We start from the raw sequence: 23,447 nt of genomic DNA, 5'->3' as shown, positions 1-23,447 counted from the left end.
TATCCAGCTGTATTATCAGTCTGCAATGGAAACTCTTGTTATGTTTCAAATACATTGCAACTAAATATAATTGAGAAATTGAAGAATTAAATAACGCATGGGTCAGTTCATACGGTGTTTTTTAGTCCATTTTATTTGTTTTTTCTTTAATGTCATGTTGTTTCATATCGTTCTAGAATACGAGTGATGTGTACAAACACAAACAGTACGAATGGCGTTCAGTTGGACTGTTAAAAAATCTCATATTTTCTAACGCCATCATACATACATTATCCAAGCTGGGATTTTGTACCAATACTTCGAGATTTTTATAATAATAACGCACGCTTACTGCATTACTGATACGTTATTGAATGCTAATTTTTATAACATATAAACGTTGCAACAGGACGTCATTGTTTAACAGGCAACGTTATTGCTCACTTTCCGTAAATATTATTTAATGCTTCCAAAATAACTTCCAGAAAATAAACAATACCAAGTTAAAAAAACATAACGCGTTTAACATAAGAGAGCGCTCGTTACTTAAAAGCTAAATAGACAAATAAGCGTTTTTGCAAATTTATTTTAACAAAACTCATTGGAGAAGATCAAATCGTCAAAAGTGAATCTCAGTAAAAAGGGACATGATTTCAATATGCACAACATAAAATATGCAATAAATCCAAAGCCAATGTGGGCAGATTATAACACAAAGTATGTTGCTCGTTCATAACAAGTATTGAATCGATGATGGAGACTTATACACACATCAGTTCACATGGAAACAATTAAACATAATGAAACATGTACAAATGTCAATGCCAGACAATAGGAAGACTAACAATCAAGTCGTTGTTACATATCGTTAATAGAATAATTGCCCACATAGCTAAAGTTCGCTAAGGGCGTTTGGTAGTAGTTGAAAGATAAACATAATACATACACATAAGAACGGTGCACTAATAAGCGAAATTCACACTGTTAGGGTTCAATAAACATGAAAATGCATAACTCAAACAAGTTTTCAGACGCGATTTAACAATTTACATTAATTATTTTGTACATTAAATACACATTTACTTCGTCCGGGAAGTTAAAGCATAACAGTGGAAAATAAAAAATATTTATTTATTTAAAAGAAATGTACATGCAAAAATAAATAAGGATGAAATAATATCATGTTTATTGTAACAATGTGAACATTATAAACGCGTTTATAACTGCAAAACAATAAATGAAAAACAGTTCTTATCATGGAAGCATAGTTCTTATATCTAATTTAAACTGCATTTTAAAACAGACGCTTTCTTCTAATGACGTTCTGTTGCTCTTACGAAAACTACATTTAATCTTCAAATTATATGGTCACCATAAGTTGACAACAATAGTAGATGAAACTGTAAACACTGTACCACCATTTAACCAGGAGATATATTTTTATGATCAGCGAGTTGTTCAAATATCTAATTAAATAATCAAGTATGTGTGTATACGTTTTAAACGCGTCATCTATGGTCCTAGGTGTTTCAAGTTTCAAGAAGCTCTAAGATCTCCACGCTCTCAGGATTTGCTGGAACGAACATAAATAAAAAAAGAATAATAAATCTATGCACATTAACTTACAGTTCAAATATGTTTTAATTTAAATCAATCTTATTTAATACATTTGTCTCTTAGTCATTCATCTCATACATGATTGTAAATTGAAAAATATCTATCAGTTCTAATTAACGTTTTAAAGTAAATAAACCATCATTATGGCGGTAATGGTGGTGATGATAAGGATGATGATGATGAGGAGGAGGAGGAGGTGGAGGAGGAGGAGGAGGAGAAAAAATGATGATTTTGACGATTTTGATTATTTACACTGGTGATGATCATAACGACGAGATTGGCGGTGATGATGGTGAAGGACAGGAGGAGGAAAATACTGATAATGTTATTATGACAAGGAGGAATATGATTATGAGGGGAGAAAAGGGAGGATGCGAAATAAGGGGACGAGACTGATTTGTGTATTGGCGGCGCCGGTCAATTTGTTCTTACCTGTTGATGGTGTACGAATCGTCTCGGTAACTTTCTCGATAATGTCCATACGCGGAATGTAGAGGGATGTTCTCGTCCCTTTCGTCCTCGGGCACACAGCACGGGCAACACTCCGGGCATCGCGTCAGGAAACATAACTCTAAATTTCGTATACAGTAAAATAGTCCAAGGGCTAGAAACAACATGACGACGACGACGCCGATGACGATGGGTATCAGCCAGGTGAGGCTTACCGCCGCGTCGTCGTCGGCACTTTTGGTCGAAGTGATTGGAGTAATGGTGGTTGATTCATATGGAAAGCCTGACGTTGGAAAAACACTTAACTCTGAGTCCAGATACATTGTGATATCAGTTTGTGTAATATTTATATTTTGTGTTTAATTTATTACCTCCAACAAAAATAACAAATTGTACACTATTGTAAATCCTAAAACATTTTAACACAAATGAAATGTTTATATACGGATTTTCCTCCACATCGTTACAAATACATGTTAAGATGAATAATCAAGCATATGACTTACGTTATCTTTAAATGTGCACACTATTCAATGATGACACTCATATCATTTTATCTAAATCACAAGCAACTATTTATTGATTGACGTCACGTTATTGATAAAGTAGTAGTTTTAGTATATTAAATGATGGAGGAAGTTTTGAAATAGAAATATGTGTCCCGTATGCAATTCACTTCAACATTCGACATGTTTGTATTTTTATATTTAATAAAGTTGTTTTGTCATTTGCGCCGCAGATTAGTATTTAGGGTTTTTTCATGCTTCAAAGGTGATAGCACCTAGTCAACACGAAACGACATCAAAATGCAATTAACTTAATGATTGTTTGCCTGAGCTTCTCCACATAATTATTTACACATAGTTTTAATATACATATATTTGTAATGTTACTTGGTGTATATATGTGTCTTGTTCTGAGAAAATTGGGCTTAATGCATGTGCGTAAAGTGTCGTCCCAGATTAGCCTGTGCAGTCCACACAGGCTAATCAGGGACGACACTTTCCGCTTTTATGGTATTTTTCGTTGAAAGGATGTCCCTTCTTACCGAAAATCTTGTTTAGGCGGAAAGGGTCGTCCCTGATTAGCCTGTGCGGACTGTACAGGCTAATCTGGGACGACACTTTACGCACATGCATTAAGCCCAGTTTTGTCAGAACAAGACACATATACATTACGAATCGTTCAATCCCTTTCTAGACCTAAGGTATAACTGAGGCAATGACCATGTAAATGTATGCAGCCTCTTCAGATTACCAATGCTGTGTTCTGACAGAACCAATACATTTTCTTCTAGAACGTCGGTTGCAGACTTAAAGAAGACAATACCAAACTGCACAGAAATAAGATACCCGAGCTTTACGAGATGCAATTGTCATAGACATGATGGAAGATTTATGTTTGAAAAGTATTCTGATATTTACTCAAGTGATCAGCTGATATGCATTGAGGATTGCTGAAACATAAGAGCGTTAACACATTAGTGCAAAATTATAAATTACCAAATGGACCCTACGTCTATTTCACTAAAAAGTTGCAATTGTGTTCTCTTTTTTTTAATTTTCATGCTATTAATTCGTAATACTTTTCCTTAATAGTTACGAGAGCGGGTCGTTTGAAACAGCGCGTACTAACAACACAATATCATTGTTTAATGGCTGGTATTCTTAAGATTCAATGAAATATGTACAAGAAATGTCAATCCCAATTGAGTGTATACAATTCGGTTTATAAATTAAAGAAGGGTTGACATTTATCGACGTACAAGTGGATTTGATTTTGACCAGATAGTTATGGGAGTTTCCGCCATTAATAGATAGTCATCAATTCACGAATTGCAGAACATGTAAGGCTGAATGAATGAGTCAGCGTTTGTTAAAATACCAATAAAATTCAATGAAAACTTTACCTTACCAAGAATGAAGCAGTCACGTTTGTCTACGAAACTGAGAAAATCACACCTAGCACTACATGTATATGATTGTACGTATAGCAACTGAAACTAAATTGGAAGGCTAGCTACATATACGATTGTTCAATGCACAATACGAATACTCGAAGGGCAACACAAAGCAACATTTTTGCCGATGTGACATGGTTTTCTGGAAAGAAAGAGAAGAATGTATTGTTAGATAACGGTACGTATTTTTTTAATAACCGTTATGTCACTAAAATCACCGCCAGATGATGCACGTTTGGTCAAACTATATCTTAATCAAAGTTAAAATAAAACACGGGGATGACTCCAATAGTTGATATTATTACGCAGTGATTACATCATGTCGACGTTTGGTAGTTTGTATGCTTTCGTGCAATTGAAATGATTTGTTTACGTATAAGGTGGTGGGTATGAATGAATTACCGGTATATAGACGCTAAGAATGTGCCTATCTCTGTACGGAGGCGTCTTTCGAGAAATGTGACCATGACGTAAAAAGTAATTAAACTTAAAAACATCAGCGAGAAATGGAAAGAAACTCAAATAAAAAGATATGCAAGCCAACTTTTACTTCAAGCCATACAAAATATGCAAATGACTGTTATGCTCTCCAACAATTCATCGAAAACAATGACCCAAAAATGCTAAACGACACACTGAAAAAAACGCAAACGCAACTTAGTAAAACGAGTACATATACGACCGACACGGCTCAAATGCATATGCAAACGGAAATAGCGTCGCTACAATCTAAGCACACTATTTTGCAACAAACAATCTTGGAAATGAAACAAATGCGACTTAAGGACCTTGAGTTCACAACTCAATTATCATTAGAATTGATTGAAATGAAGCAGTAAACCACTTATCACGTGAACATAATACAAACGTTGAAAAATGAAATGGCTACACTTAGACAAGAAATAGAGCAACATACACGTGCATTCAATAAGAAGCCAACCATATCCCCGACGTTGTCAAAAACAGAAGGAACCACTCATTCTGATATCGCAGAACGAACCATTTCCTGTCCAGTACAAATACCACTCGCAAGCGACCACACGCAAGCTAACAAGCAAAAGCAAACTTACGCAGACATGGTGAAATTATCACCGCCGAAGGGACATGCTATACTTGTGATTGTCAATAGACAATATAACCAAGACACCACACTATGTGTACAAGATACAACAGATGAAAATGTTTTACCTTATCAAACGAAAACTGTGACAAAACCGAAGGTATCGAACAATTTTCCACTCGCAGTCGACAATAACAATATGCATAGTGAACACAGCTCAAAACCATACACACGTGACGCCAATAAAGAAAACCTGGAAACACCGATATTCCAAAGTGTTCGCCCAATCCACGCACGCCGTTACTACATTGGTGGCATCTCAGAAAATTCGAACTACGCTGGCATAAAAGCTTTCCTGACTGGAAAAGGAGTTGAACCCGAGACACTCAAATTAATAAACATTAACCGCGGAACTTCAGCTGCTAAAATATCATTCTATCAGAACGATTGGCAACGAATAGAGAAAAAAGACTTCTGGCCGAAAAACATTTATTGTAGACGCTGGTACTCAGAACAAAAATGGAACGCATTACTCCATACGGAAACCAAAATGCAGAATAGTGCATAAGACGCAAACATTCAATTGCCTCCACCGATACCCAAACAATGGCTGTAATACAATCGACAACTCATTCGTGCAATGTTCTCACGTGGAACGTCCGAGGCATCATATCATCGGCAGGCATCCTCAGCCACCTCCTTGATGAACACAGTGTAGATATTGCAATCGTGACTGAACAGAACAGAACAGAACAGATATTTATTACGACTTGTACATAGTACATCGTCAGTGTTAACCATACTATAATAGATATATCAATAGGTCATGTGAAAAGTAAGTGATAATACAGAATTTAGTAATGAACATATATAAACATAATACATGGCAGTAGTGGGAATACCTCAAAAACAATGATTACATTTTACAACAAAAAATATGCGAAAGGGTGGCACTCAGCTATTATGCTGTTAACATATATGAAAATGGACTAAATACAAATTAGTCATTTTAAGAATTTAATTTGCGCTGTTATGCTATTTAATAGAAGGAAATAGCCAACATATATTGCACTGGCTATATAAGGCAGCAACATGTATAATGAAACATGTCTGTTACACATTTATAGAGATACATTTTAAGTTCCGTACAATAAATGTTAACAATAGAGTTTCTAAAAAATAAATAACATAAAGCAATACATAGGTATTGAGCATTATGCTTATTATATTAGAAGTATTTGTGCAGATTTGATATAAAATATTGTATACATACCATTAAACAAACAATTGCACAAACAAACATACAATAGAACCGGCGGATATTGGCACTCAGTTGGTTGTATTTGTATTCTGAACAATATTCAATATGGACTTTCTGATCAACAGTGCTTCTTTAACAAAAACAGATAATTTAATAGCTTCTTCTTTTTTACACAGTCTCATAAGGCTTAGAAATTTATACACTGATGGTCGCTTGAAAAATAAGGTTTTATGTATTTTTTCCTGATATCGTTATAACAAGGGCATATTAAAATAAAATGATATTCGTCCTCTATATCACATGAGCTACAACAAATGCAATATCTTTCTTCCCTAGCAATTCGATTAGTATTAAACCTACCCGTTTGGATTCTTAGTGGGTGACTAGACATTCGTAATCTACAGAAGTAAAATCTGAGACTTTTAGGTAAAACATCTAGGTATTTTTCATATTCAAACGTTAATTTAAATTCTTTGTACAACATTAAAACAGGACTTTCAAGCGAGCGTAACCAATCTTGTTTAAAACAATCTATGACCTGGCATTTAAATTCAGCCAAGAAAGCGTTTTTGTTAATATACTGATAATTTTCGAACACGTATGCGAACCCATAATCATTTAGGAGATGTTTTACATTTGTTACCCAATTTCTTTTCCCGTTAATACAATCTTTGAGAGCCTCGTTATAAACAACATTTAATATAGTATTATCACTGTCTTTGATATTAAACCAATATTTAATTATTCTAATGTATCTATGGATATAGAGTGGATATCTGCCAAGCTCACCATAGACTGCAGCAGAACACGTATTGCTGTTTACTCTTAATAGTTGTTTACAAAATTTAAGGTGAATTCTTTCTATTTCCTTTGATTTGGTATAACCCCAAACTTCACAAGAATAGTTAAGTATGGGTGTTACAAATGCATTGAATAGTTGGCAAAATATTTTGGGCGAAAGGTCAAAGTCGTTGCATTTTCAAACTAGAACATTTAAAGCTTTTAACGCCTTTCCATTGAGATGTTCAATGTTTTTACAAAAGTTTCCAGTGTAATTAAATACAGTACCTAGGTAGTTAAAATCATCAACAACTTCAATTGGCTGGCTATTATAGGTCCATTTTTCGTTTGCTATTAGCGCCCCACGTTTTCGAAAGACCATTATTTTCGTTTTTGTTATATTTACAGTTAGACCCCACGTACAGCAATATGAATACAAAAGATCTAAATGTTTCTGAGTTTCATCAGGAGTTTTACCTATAATAGCCATACTATCAGCAAACATCAACAAAATCACAATTAAATCATCAATACTTAAGCCTGCATCAATATTGCACTGCGAATAAAGCTCTAAATCTTCAACAAATAATAAAAATAATAGAGGTGACATAACATCTCCTTGGCGTAAACCAATAGCGTAATTAAAGTATTCAGAATAGGAAGAGCATAATTTAACACAAGATTTAACTTTTTGGTACATGTCTTTAACAATTCTAAGTTGTTTTCCATCGATACCAGTTTTGAACATTTTTTGTATTTTGATTAAGATATTTTTGGACAAGTGAATGTAAAATAAAAATAGGGTCTTCTGTTGAACGCCTTTTACGAAATCCGAATTGCGCATCCGAAATACTGTTATTGTCCGAGCAGAAATTTTCTATACGTTTATTCAAGACTGTGGTAAATAGCTTAGACAGGCAACTAACGAGAGTAATACCACGGTAATTATTAACATCATCTTTGTGGCCTTTTTTATGTAACGGAATTATCAAGCCTTCCATCCAGCTTTCTGGGTAGTAACCTGAATTTAAAATACCGTTAAAAAGATCACATAAATGACTAGCAAGGAAATCAATACATACCACGAAATACTCGTTTAATAATTGATCATTGCCACAAGCTCAATCTCAACACTACCTTGAAACAATTCATGCAAACTACACAGCACACTCCATCTGCGAAACGGAAGTGACCCCACTATCTAGATGCGGCAAAGGGGGAGTCGGAATATTATTTAAAAAGACATTGTCCTTCTCCACCAAAACCATCAGCTTAACTGAACACAAAAATATATGCGGAGTTAAAATATGTACTGAAAAATCATTACCAATCTTTGTGTTTGCAGTATATATGCCGCCTGTGAATTACGAAATTGAAGAGTATATTGAATGCATTGATTGCTTGCAAGGACAAGTAAACCGGTTTTCCAACGAAGGTATCATTCTCATATGCGGTGACATGAATGCCGATATCACGAGTGATAATGCGATAAGTACGGATCAACGTTCCACACGATTACGAGAATTTCTGATCAAAAACAACTTAACGGCTTTACAAACAATGAGCAAACGCGACTTTACTTTTAAACCAAGTCCAAAATCCAAGTCCAAAATTTATTGCATAAACATTATACAATGTCAAAGCACAACAAATAATATCGACATGGAGAAGTACACAGTCAACAGAACATACAACAGAGTATTTAGCATCCCAGTGCTAACTATAGACAATAGTAAAACATTACACATATAGTAGTCGTTAATGAAAAGTGACATGAGTTTATAATAGTACAATGTATATAAAGAGTAAATTATTAAGTGTCTATTCTTAATTTCTCGGCATTATATATAAATTTGGCAATATTATATAAGCTGTTACTGCATGTTGATTTAAGAAGGAATTCAAATTTATTTAGGGTAGGCCAGTGACAGTAATAAGGTTTAAAATATTTCCTTCTGAGCTCCTTATACATTGGGCAAACAAGTAAAAAGTGGTATTCTGTTTCAATTTGGTTCATGTTACAGGATCTGCAGGTTCTTTCATTCAGGGGCATATTAGTGTATCTACCAGTTTCAATAGCAAGTTTGTGTGAGGATGTTCTAAACCTTGCAAGAGCAAATCTGTATTTATTTTCATGAAGTTTTTGCAAATATGGCTCTAATTTGAGTTCTTGTTTAACGAGAGAATATGTTTTAAGTTTAGATGATGAGTTTACGTCGAAATGCCAGGTTTGATGATAACTGTCTATAATTCGCCTTTTAACAATTTCCAGAGTGGTTAAATCTAAATTTTCTGTATTCCAAATTTCCCCAAAACCGTTTGTTTCGAGGCATTCGCTAATATTTGATACCCAATTGTTTTTGTCGTGAATTCTGTTTCTTAGCGTATCTCTCTTTAGCATGTTATACACTTTTTTTACGATATGATCGTTATGTAAATTAATCAATTTGTACCAGTATTTCAGCGCATTAATTTGGCGACATACATGGAAAGGGATCCTACCGAGTTCTCCGTACAGTGCGGATGAGTTTGTAGATTTTTTAACTCCAAGAAGTGATCTCAAAAATTTAGTATGGATTAATTCAATTTCTTTTGCTTGATGGAAGCCCCATATCTCAGAGCAAAAATTTAGGATTGGGGTAACAAGGGAGTCAAATAATTTTATTCTTTGCTGGGTTGGTAAATCAATTGCATCAAATATCTGAAATAATTTACTTAATGAAAACGATGCGTGTTGTGCGATCAATTTTTGGGATCTGTAAAGGTTACCATTTTTGAACAAATTTATACCAAGGTATTTGAACGAACTTACAGTTTCGACTAAGGTATTGTATATATATAACTCAAATGTTGTTGCCCTTCCTCTTTCGAATACCATAGCTTTGGTTTTTGAGACATTAATTTTCAGCCCCCATGTGTTGCAATAATTTTCTACATCTTTTAACATAATTCTTAGTGTTTCTGGTGATTTGGCGAACAATACCATATCATCTGCATATAATAAAAGAAATAATTTCAGAGTATCAATACATACAATTCCTGGGAGGTTATTATGGAAAACATTATTTATAATATCATTTATAAAAAACATGGCTAACAATGGAGAGCTGGGGTCTCCCTGTTTGACACCGATTGAACAGTCAAAAAATGCAGAAAGTGAGTTTTTATAACGTACACATGATTTTACACAGTTGTACATAGCTTTTAATGCGTTCACAAAGTGACCGCTTACATTTTCTGTTAAAAGCTTTTGCCATAGCATGTTATGATCAATACGGTCAAAAAATTGTTGGTAATCTACAAATACACAATACAGTTTTTCTTTTTCGCTAAGAACTTTTGTAATAATTGAATGTAACATGAATATACAATCAGAAATTGATTTTCCTTTTTGAAATCCAAATTGATTAGGTATTAATGTATCATGTTGTGTGGACCAGTTTTTTAATCGATTCAAGAGTATTTGAGAGTATATTTTTCCAAGTATGTTAATTAATGTGATACCTCTGTAATTTTTGGGGTCATTTGCATCACCTTTCTTAAAAATAGGTGTAATGATTCCTTTACCCCATGACTCTGGATACTCGTGAGTAAAGAATATACGGTTGTATAGCGTTTTTAGAAACGGGATTATAATATCAATACTTGATTTAAACATTTCTGCTGTAAGTTCATCTATACCAGGACTCTTATTGTTGTTTTGAGCGTTTACCGCAGAACGTATTTCTAACTCGGATATTTCTACGTCCAATAAATTATCAAATATATCGTTTATATTTATATTCTGATATTCACGATTGTTATCGGATGGTAAAAGCTCACCGAGCATTTCCCTAAAGTGATTATAAAGATCGTCGGTTGTAAGCGAATCAGCCGAATCAGCCTTTTTTGTTGAACAATTTCTAATTGATTTCCAGAAGGAGCGCGGATTAGTTTTGGCGACATTGTTAATGTTGAAACCTTCTTTTTTCTTAAATGTAGCGCGAACTTTTCTTTTTGTTTTATTGTATTTTGACCTCGCAAGTACTAAATTTTCTCTATTTTCTATCGTTTTATCCCTGCAGTAAATATTGCGCAGCCTTTTAAAATTATTTCTTTCATCATAACATTCCTTATTGAACCATTTTTGCTTTTTTGGTTTCGCTGTGCTAGAATTCGCGCAGTTTATCGGCTTTCCGAATATGGGTTTTACCGTAGCTATAAATAACTCGGTGAATTCCTGAACGACGTCGTCGATAGGCCGTATGTTCAGTGAAGCGGTAAGGTTATTTAATAGATCAGTTTCGCGGATCAGTCTATTTTGAAAAACGGGGATTTTATCAGTGTCAAAAACTAGTTTTGTTTTCGTTTCTTTTCCATTAGATTCATGCCTAACATTTTTAACATCACCTATATTCGTTTTTATGTTGAACGATAAACATGCATGATCAGAGAACTCGTTAAAGTCGTGAACACAAAAATCGTGAATTAAATTAAAATCTTCGTGTTTTAGTAGAAGATAGTCAACGACGCTTACTCCCCTACTAGAGCAAAAAGTGTATTCGCCCACTTTATCGTCAGTCCCCAATCTTCCGTTTGCTATTAAAAAACCTGTTGCTTGACATAGTTGTAAGAGAATTTTACCAGCAGCGTCAATGACTGTATCCTTACTGTTTCGTTGTAAATTATTATCATTAACTTGGGTTATCATCGGTTGAAAATCGTCTAAATACTTGTCAAAAATTATAAAGTCATATTCATTAGATGTTCTACAATTTAGGTCTCCTGTAATGAATGTAAATCCTAAATTATCAAATTTTAACATTTCAGATTCAATTTCTCTAAAAAAGTCAAAGTCATCTGCACATTTTGAATTACTTGGTAATCGATAAGCATGACAAATGTAAACGTCAGTATTGTGTGGAAAAACTGATTTGTCTATCTTTATCCATACAATACCATGTTTGTCTTTACTAACAACGGTTAAATGATTTTTTAAATATGTTTTGAAATAAACAGATATTCCACCACTGCATCGTCCTGACTTACGTTTAAGTTTCTGTCCATATAAGTGTTCACTGTCGAAATTTGTTATATCTAAATTGAATGGGTTATTGTCGTTTATCCATGTTTCACAAAGTAAGATTATATCGAATTGTTGTACATGTTCCAGAAAGTCACTTTCACTAAGTTTCCGTTTAAGTCCGTTGATATTCCACGATGCTATGCGGATCGGATGTTCCGTTTGACGTCCCTACTGGTGGTCCATGGTAGCTTTGTACGGACTTCCATTGATGTAAAGAGTGGGTCCGTTGAATTTAGCGCGTTGTCCATTTTCCTGTGCGCGCCGCATTACATCATATAGTGGTTTGCGGGCATCTCTGATCTCCTTTGGAAGCTGTACGCCTATGCTGATTTGTTTGTCCTTAAGTCGGTTCTTTGTAGCTGCTTCGAACGAGGCCGCGCGGATTCGATCGCGATCCTTGCTATAGTGGAAACCGACGATGATCGGGCGTGGTCGGTTTCCATTGGCGCTTCCCCTAATGACTGGGCGATATGCGAAATCCAGCTTTATTTCTTCCTGTATCTCCAGCACTGTTTGGATGACGTTTGCTATAATTTTAGAACATTCCTCAGTTCCAGCTGATGTGACTTCCGGAATGCCATAGAAGACAAGGTTGTCGCGCATGGATTTTGTCTCCAGGTCAAGAAGTTTTGCCTCTGTCTTCTTCTCCAGTGCCTCTAGGGTGCGATACTGTTCTTCTAAATGCGTGCACGATTTATTGAGCTGTTTAATCTTTGAGCTCACATTTGAGAGATCCTCGGAATTTTCATCAAGTTTTGAGCCCAGAAATTGAGCACAAGTCTCTGTGTGTTGCACTCGGCAGTCAATGTCTTTTACTTTCGTTTCCAAATCAGATACTTTCGCGGCGATGGAATTAATTGTTTGTTCGATACGATCTATTGACTTCATTTTGTCTTTGATACACTTAATTTCGGACAAGATTTCAGTTGCCCATGGCGGTTGCATCATTGGCCCAAATCCAAACGGGGAATGTGGGGGCGGGGGGCTCGGACCGTACCCAGGGTATGGTTGCGAAAATGCCATATATGGCCAGTGTCCGCCAAAGTCCGTTACAATAGATTGAGATGGGTTGTACTGACCAGTGTCCACTTGTGTGTTGGTTTGTTTACTTCTTTTATCGGCGTGTTCGTTTTCGACAATTCCCGCGCTGCTCGATTTCCTCGTGCTATCCTCTAATATTGGCGAAATTGTTTTCCTCTTCGGTTTTCTACTACCAGTATTGCTAGGAGTCTTATTTTTGGCAGGCATTAACAGTTCGATACTAGTGTCAACCTTATATCCAACAATTTAGAGCACACCTCATTGGGAAACACTTTAAATCCATAAAAAAACGGAGCTCGAAATGTGTGTACTCCTCCATTGAAAGTCACGTGATAAACCAACGCAGAAAACACTAGACTATGTGATAATTGGTGATTGGCAAACTGATATCATAAACTACAATAATATAGTAACCGAAGACTGTTGCTCAGTGTCGGACCACTTCCCTATAAAAACTGTGCTGAAAATACCTGTCACAAACTTTGACATTAAAAGTGATGATGTAATTGCATGGAATAAATGTACCCGTTTGAATTTAAACAACTATGAAGAACTATTAAAAGCATATCTCTCGTGCATTAATACATCCCAGCTACAACCACATTCGACAGACATTGAAAATCTGTACGAGCATATAGTCAAATGTATGAAAAGTGCATCTCAAGCTTTGCCAAAAAGCAAATTTTACAAAAACGCTAAACCGTATTGGAATAGCTTTGTAAAGGAAGCCCACAATGAACAACGCCGAGCGAGAACACATTGGATCGAAAATGGAAAGTTTCCAGGCAGAAACAATCCGTACTTTAAACAATACAAGGATTCAAAACGAAAATTTATTAATTTACAAAAGAAAGCCATAGCCGATACAAATGAACTGTTCTACAGTGAACTAAACACAGCTGCCGATAGCATTGACATGCGTACTTTCTGGAGAATGGTTCGCTTGAAACAAAATAAAACAAAAGAGACTATAAATGAAATAGAAAGCGGCAGTGGTACCCTACGAAACCCAAATGACATTACAAGTACCTTCAGTTCATATTATGAAGACGTGTTTACTCCTAAATACTCAAACGTTCATAATACCTATCTTCATGCTGAATTGGACAATAAAATACAAATATTCTTGCAATCAAATGACTTTTCGAAAGATAAATGCCTAGCCAAGGACGTTTCAATTAATGAAATTGCGGAAATAGTGAAAAAGCTTAAATTGAAAAAAGCACCTGGATACGACAAACTAGTTAGCGAGCACCTAATACATGGCGGGGATTGTCTGCTCCATTACATCAAAACACTGTTCACTCTGATGTTACAAGCGACGTATGTTCCATCTGGATGCAAGATTTGAATAATCATTCCAATTCTTAAGGAAGGGAAACCGAAAACTAAATGCAGCAGCTATCGCCCGAACACTACTTCCGGTTTTATACAAACTCTTTGAAAAACTTCTCCACTCAAGAATAAGCAAATGGTGCACCGACAATGAGAAAAAACTTCCGAACCTTCAACAGAACGCCTACCAAAAAGAACTGGGTTCGATCACCGTGTCGTTCAACTTACAGGAATGTATATATTCCAATATGGAATACGACTCCTCCTCGCACGTGGCACTGCTGGACACTTCCGGTGCATTTGACAACGTCCTTCACAACGCATTATTTTTAAAACTACTAGAATTTGAAATAAAAGGAACAACGCTGCGGACCTTAATAAATTGCTACACGGACATAAAAAGCGCAGTGTGCGTTAACGGAGTACTTTCAATGCCATTTCCGGTGCGACAGGGAATCAGACAAGGCGGGGTCATATCAACTTGGCTGTACCTCCTATTTATAGACAAGCTTTTGTGTGATCTGGAGTCATCTGGATATGGAACCACCGTTGGCCACCTACAAACCGGAAATCCAACCCTAGCAGACGATCTCACGCTCATTTCAAGCAGTGCTAAATCATTGCAGCGCCAGCTAGATATTGTAACGAGATATGCGAACACATGGGGATATAGACTTAATGAAGACAAATGCATGTATATGGTCTGTGGAAAGAGTAGAGTTTTGCCACAGACTACAGTTAAAATCTACAATAAAATACTGCTCCCCGCAGAATCAACAAAACACGTAGGAATAAAGCTTCACAGATCGCTGAAGTCGTCACACGCAGTTGACGAACGAATACGGAAAGGTCGATCATCGGTATATTCCCTAATGACAATAAAGGAAAGCAGATTCGACATTAATCCGCTGAAAATGGCCAACATCGTGGATAAGGTATCCATCCCCACAGCACTGTACGGTTCGGAACTCTGGGCATCACTGACGAACTATGATGTCCTTACACTAGAAAGGTTTCTGAGATTTGCAGCAAAAATGTGTCAAAGTTTGCCAACGCGCACAAGAACTGACGTGTCATTAAGCTTAATCGCTTGGCTACCAATAATTGCGAAAATTGACTCAAGAAAACTGATGTTCTTCCATAAACTTTGTTGTATGAACAGTAAATATCTCACAAAACAACTATTTGAGTACCGACTAGCGCTTTTTAATATCCGGGGCAAATCATCACAGCAAGGGTTTATACCAGACATTTACGCAGTAATGGAAAAGTATAGCCTTTTGAACCATTATTCAGTTTATCGCGACTCCAGTATTACCCCTCCTAAACTGACGTGGAAACGTATTGTAAACAATGCGATCCGCAACTATCACACGGAGCTGTGGACAGCGTCACAGGGAACCCAGAATTTGCGCGATTTAGTGTCGTCCATCCTCACATCAGGGCCGCTCGCATCTGGACCGCGGCGAGGACACCTCGCAAAACATCGGAAGCCTCGGCAGCTGTGCGTGTCCTAGTAAACACGCGGGAACAACTTTCCGGAAACAATTGCAGACACTGTGGTCACATAATCCTAGACAGCGACATCGTCTCGTGTCAAAGATTAATAAAATATAGACTGACAATCCTACGAGCGTGTAACATTCTCCCCAATACAAACTCATACGATACGGTGACACTATTGCTATCAGCGGAAAACACCCTCGATGACGAGACAACCAGGAGTATATGTAACTTCATTCATATGTGCGTTACGTAAAATTAACTGTAATGTGCTTTAAAACAAACAGACGTCTTGTGGATCTCTTTATACATAATATTCATATGTAAATTATGGTTTATGTAAATAGTACTTGATTCTATGTTTATATATGTGAATGTATATTTGCTGCTTTTTTATATTGTATGTTTCAAAATCACTGAGAAGTGGAAATAAAGAGTATATATAGTAGATTTTACTGCTTTTTATTCTGCAAGGATCACGATAGGTCGCGCGATTCTAGTTCTAATACTCGATCGACGTAACTGACTGTCGTATGTTCTCGACATACACGTAATTTATTTTTATCCCACTTTTTCAGCAAATTCGGTTGATTAAAGCCGTGTTTATTAAATTTCGGCTATAATCAAAGGCACGGCTATAATAAACGGCACGAAATGACGTAATCAACTGCCGAACCGGGACTACTTTTTCCCACGCACCTCGTGACCTGTATTTGCCAAGTGCATCAATAATAAAAACAATCTCAAATGTTTGTCAATCTTAATGACTTTAAAACAAAAAAAGGAGTAAAAAAACGTGTTTGTTGTCATTTATTGTCATTAAAACCTCTAGTATAAGGTAAATTTAATACTATGTTGCAAATATGTTCTGTTGTTGTTGCTCCCCTTTGAAGAGGTCAGTTCGAGTTGCTCCCATTTGACCGTAGAAAACAATCGTCTGGACCAAGAAATCCTGTGTTAATTTACAAGCTGTACTCGGATATGCGTCCATCTGATTTTTCTTCAAGTTAGCACCCTTTCTACCTGGCCATACGTACAAATGACACTGCATCCCAGTGGTTCTTGCGTCAACAACTGGGTGTCAACAAGCTAGGTCAGATGCTGAAGGCCATGGCAAAAGACGCCGGCTTTCCTGAACACAAGAGAATAACAAACCACTCAGTTCGCAAATTCCTGGTCCAAAAACTTCGAAATGCAAACATTCCACCCACTGAAACCATGGCCATAACAGGGCACAACAATGTCCAGTACATAACCAATTATTCCAGCATATCTGTTGAACAACAGCAAAAGTGTTCAAACATTCTTGCTCAGTCCAGTAAATGTAACAAACTAACAATCCAACAGCTTCCTCTTGTTCACCTTCATGCACTAAAACTATGGCCAAAATGCAGCCGATTATAGCCGAAATTTAATAAACACGGCTTTAATCAACCGAATTCGCTGTAAAAGTGGGATAAATTACAGCCATTATCAAAGTACGACAAAACACGCATGAAAACTAATTTTGTTTAAATAAAAAAAGTTTACTGAAAAAAAAAGTGGGATAAATAGAATAATAGGTTAGTGTTGATTATAGATCAGGTTTATCATGCTCGGCACGAAAACGAAAAAGCACTCGCCAAGGCTCGTGCTTTTTGTTTTCTAAGCCTCGCATGATAAACCTGATCTATTATGAACACTAGCCTATTATTCTCTATGTCTCATACATCTATAAAACATGGAATTCCGATGAATACAAAACAATCAGCGATGCATTGAATGTATGTGAACGATTGCAATTTTTTATTTCACTGTTTGCGTTGACAAAAATCGTACGGGTCAGGAGATAACAAACTCTACAAAACTGTTAAGGTATCTTTAATTTGCTCAGTCGTTCACTCTTATTTGTTCCAAGTTCGCCTTTTATCTGTCTCATCACACAAATATGACCGATTTAAACTGGCAGTATTAAATTTAATCAAGTCAGCTTTTGGAGGGTTAATGTCATTAGTATGTCGTATCTATAAACTGATTCAAGCCAAACAATCTGTGTTGCTAGCCTAAGATATAGAGATAAGTCTAGTACTAGTATTATTAAATATCGTTGCCTTTTTAGCAATTTCTGTCACCTTTCAAGAGCTTGACTCTTTATTAATCCCAGTCATAATTTATATTTCACTTAAAGGCAAAGTATGTAAGCAATTTTGTTTTATAGTATTTGTCTTTTTTCGTATTATGTTTAAGACTGAATTGGTTTATTTGTGTGCAGTGCATTTTATTTATATTTCGCATACCGTTTTGTCCCAAAAGTGGTTTCGAAACATAAAACGCGATCTTTTGATACTTTTAACCAGTCTTTACAAATTTGCAAATGATAACCCACTTGAAAAAACGATGTCCCTTTAAATCTGAATTCATTTATTTAAAATAGTTTCAATACAAGTTTATTATACGTGTATCCTGTATTAGGAGGTTTATTCGTGACACAGATGTTTTTGTTTTAAAAGATCACCATATTAAAAAATAAGTTGTTGTTTTTTATCAAAATTCGCATAACTATATTTGTATAATCAGAAAAGTGTCATTTTATTTTCTAACGCATAAAAATGTGTATTCCACTCGGTCGTTTACGAATATTGTTAATGTTTTCTATTGGATCTTTATTATTTGTAGAGAATTGTTCTTCTGTGGAGGTATTGATAGTTTGTATGAAGACAGCCGATCTTTTGTTTTATTATTTCTTGCATTTACAATAATACAAAATTTGAAAAAGTCAAATAATTAACAGTGTGACTTTTTTAATACGCAAATGAATACTTTTTTTACAACTTTATTAATCAGTATGTATTATAGTTTAAAATAGTTTTGAAAACTTTGGATCTACCAGAAAATCTACTTGACATAACTTTTGTATGCGCGTTTAAAATGATATATCTGTGCACACAAATAATTAACGAATCTAATTAATATATGATAACATGCTTGGTCGCTGTAAACACGACGTACTCGTTCCATAGACGACGACGGACGGCAACGCTGAGGTGATATGCGGCAACCTGTCGTGTGCGCCCCACTCCATCTGTCAGTCTGACGCCTCCGGTTCATTCTGGTGCGACTGTCATGAAGGATTTTTGGTGGGTATTTAGAGTCCCAGACGCGCCAGGACTATACATGGGAACTTAAAATGGTTCAATGTAGGTAATAATAATAATAATAATAATAATAATAATAATAATAATAATAATAATAATAATAATAATAATACTATAAAAAATTATTATTATTATTATTATTATTATTATTATGAATTTGTTTTGTTTTTAATTTGTATTTTTTGTTCTATTATTAACAGAATCAGGATGAAGAGAGGAGTGAAATAAGTTGTCATGGTCGCAGTACATAAATAGAATGATTTTCTTACATGATAAGTACAATGTAGTCATACTTGTATGTATGTTCTAATGCAGGGTGAGACATGCCATGAAGACCGTAACGAGTGTGCGACCAGCTCGACGCTGTGTCTGTCACGCGGCGAGTGTGTCAACACCCCTGGCAGTTTTAAGTGCGCCTGCTACAGCGGATGGGAGGGGCACCGGTGTCAGCACCGCGATCAAACCGTGGCGGTGGTCCAGTGCCTGGCGGGATTTACAGGGAGCATGTGCAGAGATGACATTGACGAGTGTTCCAGGTGGGTCGTGGTCATAAAAAAATAATGTACAATGCAATGTCATGTTCGTGCTGTGTATGCCCAATTTCACCCAAATACAAAGTGAATATATAAAATCATTATGTCTTATGAGGTTTTATCATTTGAAAAATATTACTAAGTACGCCTTACAAAATATGTCAATTAAGTATCGTTTGTGGTATATTGCCGAATGTGAGCTGAATGGTTGATGTATTCTTTACAGTGCAGCCAGTATTATAAGCTTGTCTACAATCATGTTATAAGTTAGTTTCTGTGTATATAACACCCAATAGACATTTACTGATAATTAGGTTACAGTGAGGACACTAATAATAATTAGATAATAATGAAAATGTAGATATTTAAGCTTTCTTTACACATTCTAGATTATGTTCAAATAAAAATGTCTGACTCATAGAACAACCCGTATATTAGGGTAGCCCATGCTGTTCGCTTTCAGTCCCAGATTACCGATAAGGCAGTGTAGGAGACTGACTATAGGCCCCGCGACTTAATTGGACAACTTGTCATTAGCGTGTAAACATCATATAGATACATCGAATAAATTATTGAATATACAATTATATTTGAATTTATTTCATCTCGAAATTACTTTTTATAATGAAAATCCATTAATAAAACTGTTGTAAAAAACACCGAGTGGGCCCAAAATGTTGCAATGCATATTTGGCTCAGCGGTGTTTAATCCGACATTGTTCGCTTCACTTGAAGTTCGCCGAACGTTTGCAAGGCCCACCAGAGTTGTGCAAACTCGCGCGGTAGCTACACGTGCACCTGCTTGAAAGGATGGAAGGGTGTGGACTGCGCAGATGATGTCAACGAGTGTGACGTCACAACCACTTGTCAGAATGGGGGCACGTGCACGAACCTTGCTGGCGGGTACAAGTGTCATTGTGCACACGGGTGGATTGGACACAACTGTGACGGTAAAATGCGTCGTTTTTTTCTATTTTCTAACTAAGGCTAAACGCAAACATTACCCGTTTACGGTATTACGTTATGCGTCGTGACATTAATAGTCCGAAAAGTTTTTAAAGAAAAAAGACTAATTATATTAAACACACCCGTGTAAAACACACACCTAAATAAACAAATATATCCTCAATAAATCCTGGTGTTTGTTGTCGCAGAAGACATCGACGAATGTGAGGAGGGTCGGTGTTTGCATGGCTCCACGTGCCTCAACCTAGTTGGATCATTTTCGTGCACGTGTCCGCCCGAGTGGACTGGTGATACGTGCGACATACTTCCGGTAGCTTCTCCACCAACTTTGGAGCAAACACGTGGTGGTACGAGCACAAGTACGCCATCATCTGTAACGAGTACAATAACAACGTTGTCTACTACGAAAACGAAGACGCCTTTGCCTGGTACGAGTATGACAATATTGTCCAAGTACGATAACGAGGTTGTCTATTACGAGCAAGAAGATGCCTTTGTCTAATCCGATTACGATAACGCCGGTGTCTATTACAGGAGTACTAAAAAATAACAGCTGCACCATTGCATAACTGCATGATATGAAGGATGAATTCTTTACACTACGTACCCTGGTCGCATTGCCCGTTAGCTTATGTTAACGTAGCGAACTTTACATGTGCGCGAGCGTTAGAAAGAGTCCCTTAATGTGTGGTGGTACATAGGTTCTCACGCTTGCCGGACGTTAAACGGTTAAATAAACAACAATTATTTATTCAGTGTTATGAACGCATTCAATTTGCATAAGAATTCAGATAAAACGTCAGCGAACAGAGAATATTACATTAATAGGAATTCATCAAAACATTAAGCACTAAATATAAAAACAATTGAGACGTCGAAAAACAGTTGCATGGCATTGTCGAGACTTGATTACATACGTTTCGTAACAAATAACTAATATCTATGCAACAAAGCGTTTTCAATCGCATGGGGACGGTGGCATAATGGTGGCATGCACGCCTTTTTTCTCGTTCCCACGACATACTAACTCGCGGAAACGAGTAAGCTATGTCGTGGGAGCGACTTACTCAGTCGAGGGAACGAAATTGAAAAAGAGGAGAGCAAAGATAAAAAATAAGAGCGGTGCAGTAAATAGAGGTGTGCATTTAACAAAATAGCAGATAATTTTAGCTGTATCGAGGGATTGTTTGTTGTTTAAATTCAACATTTACCCATGATAATCGTGGCCGACAGAAACGAGTTGATCGTAAGGTATCTTCAGGAATGAATTTCATATCGTCAATTTGTGGTCTTTGAGATGTCATTCTGAGTCTGCTTTAATACATCTTAAATACAACAAAGACTACTTTGGTCATGGTATATCATTTAATTCTCATGCGCTCAACATTAAAATTCCCCAAACGACAGTAACATGCAATCATGATTATCAAAGGAAATATAACATATGCATAACGAAAATATATAATTAATATATTTTAATAAACGTATACTATTCCATTTTCAAGCGCATATATCAAATTGCACCTATCACGATAATAATTTCTTAATCATGCGGTCGAAAACTCATACATCTACGCAAACTTTTTATCTTTTTTTAAATATTAAAATTCAATACACCGTGTGAAAATCTGTATTATATAAATGGAATTACCGGAGAAGAACCACACAAAGCGAAATAATCTTAAAATCAGCAAACTTTGGGAATTGTACGGTTCAAGCTTTTTCTCAAACTGCAATCAATGAGAATTGTTGTACGGGCAATGTTCTAGTGTGCGTTCTTTCCTTTTCTAGCTTCTCACTCAGGAGGCGCCTCAAACGCTCAGATAGGTCACGTTACACACGGGGACGGACCCTGGCCCCGGAACAAGTGGCTGATCATCGGCGCCGCGGTAGGCGGGGCGTTGGCGCTTGCTGGGGTAGCGGCGTTGATTGTGGTATTGAAGCGAATCAGGTATGGGGACTTTGTGTTCAGTCTTATACCGTTTTCACTTGAGTCGTTAAGCTATGAGCTGTCAAAGTATGTTTGAATGGGGGCCTTTCATTTCATGACATTCAATAAGTCATATAGTTATATAATACTAAAACCTTTTCTGGATTTCCTGTAATAACAGATGAAGAACTTTTCCATTGATATCAATCCACAATTTTTATCTCAACAGGGAGCAGAGAGCCAGGGTATCTGGGGACAATGTGACTGTGGTACAAGTCCAACAAAGCCGATTCCCGGCTCGCGTTCCTAACGGAAAGGGCGGGGTACCAAACCAACCACGAGCTTTTAAAGAACCGAATGCGCAGCTGCCTGGCGGAGCGACATCACCGGATATTGTTATGAAGACGAAGTTATCAATGCGAAGAATGCTTCCGCAGTACTAATTGGTGATGGCAGAATGAAAGATCTATTTTCGTTAATATTTCAGGCTAATTTAAACAAGAAAATGTTACAAGAAAATGTTTGCCTTTTTCTCGTTCAAAACGAATTTAAGAAACGAAGTTACATCCCCAAAATGTATGCTACAATATAGCATTTGCTTTAAATATAAACTGAACTGGATATGAATGATATTCTGGAATTTTCAAAAACGGACCACTATCGTTGGTTAGTGACAGGAACTACTATTAGGTCGCTTTAAATTTCAATTCGTTTTGTTTAATGCGTAACATTTATTTTGTTATTGAAAATATAACCTTGTAGTTGTAAATATGTACTTTATATATGATGCATTTCTCGCGCATAGAATTCAAAGCCTTCCACAGTGGCATATA

At 36.3% G+C, this 23,447-nt stretch overlaps 2 protein-coding genes across 2 annotated transcripts; one reads left to right on the top strand and one right to left on the bottom strand.

Moving 5' to 3' along the window:
* Positions 1 to 549: 549 nt before the first annotated feature.
* LOC127871127 (uncharacterized) lies at positions 550 to 2,563 on the bottom strand. The gene is made up of 2 exons (XM_052413844.1): positions 2,029 to 2,563; positions 550 to 1,552 (listed from the first exon to the last, which is right to left on the bottom strand). The coding sequence occupies exons 1-2, from the start codon at positions 2,367 to 2,369 to the stop codon at positions 1,543 to 1,545; spliced, it is 351 nt and encodes a 116-aa protein (XP_052269804.1). The 5' UTR covers positions 2,370 to 2,563; the 3' UTR covers positions 550 to 1,542.
* A 12,899-nt stretch (positions 2,564 to 15,462) lies between these two features.
* LOC127872514 (fibropellin-1-like) lies at positions 15,463 to 23,217 on the top strand. The gene is made up of 7 exons (XM_052415838.1): positions 15,463 to 15,483; positions 19,051 to 19,167; positions 19,501 to 19,721; positions 20,454 to 20,668; positions 20,873 to 21,043; positions 22,476 to 22,635; positions 22,844 to 23,217. The coding sequence occupies exons 1-7, from the start codon at positions 15,463 to 15,465 to the stop codon at positions 23,055 to 23,057; spliced, it is 1,119 nt and encodes a 372-aa protein (XP_052271798.1). The 3' UTR covers positions 23,058 to 23,217.
* The last annotated feature ends 230 nt before the right edge of the window (positions 23,218 to 23,447 follow it).

This window comes from Dreissena polymorpha, chromosome 3 (assembly GCF_020536995.1).
Source record: "Dreissena polymorpha isolate Duluth1 chromosome 3, UMN_Dpol_1.0, whole genome shotgun sequence".
Taxonomy (NCBI): domain Eukaryota; kingdom Metazoa; phylum Mollusca; class Bivalvia; order Myida; family Dreissenidae; genus Dreissena; species Dreissena polymorpha.
The sequence above is the reverse complement of the archived record's forward strand: the minus strand, read 5'-3'. Positions and strand labels throughout refer to the sequence as shown.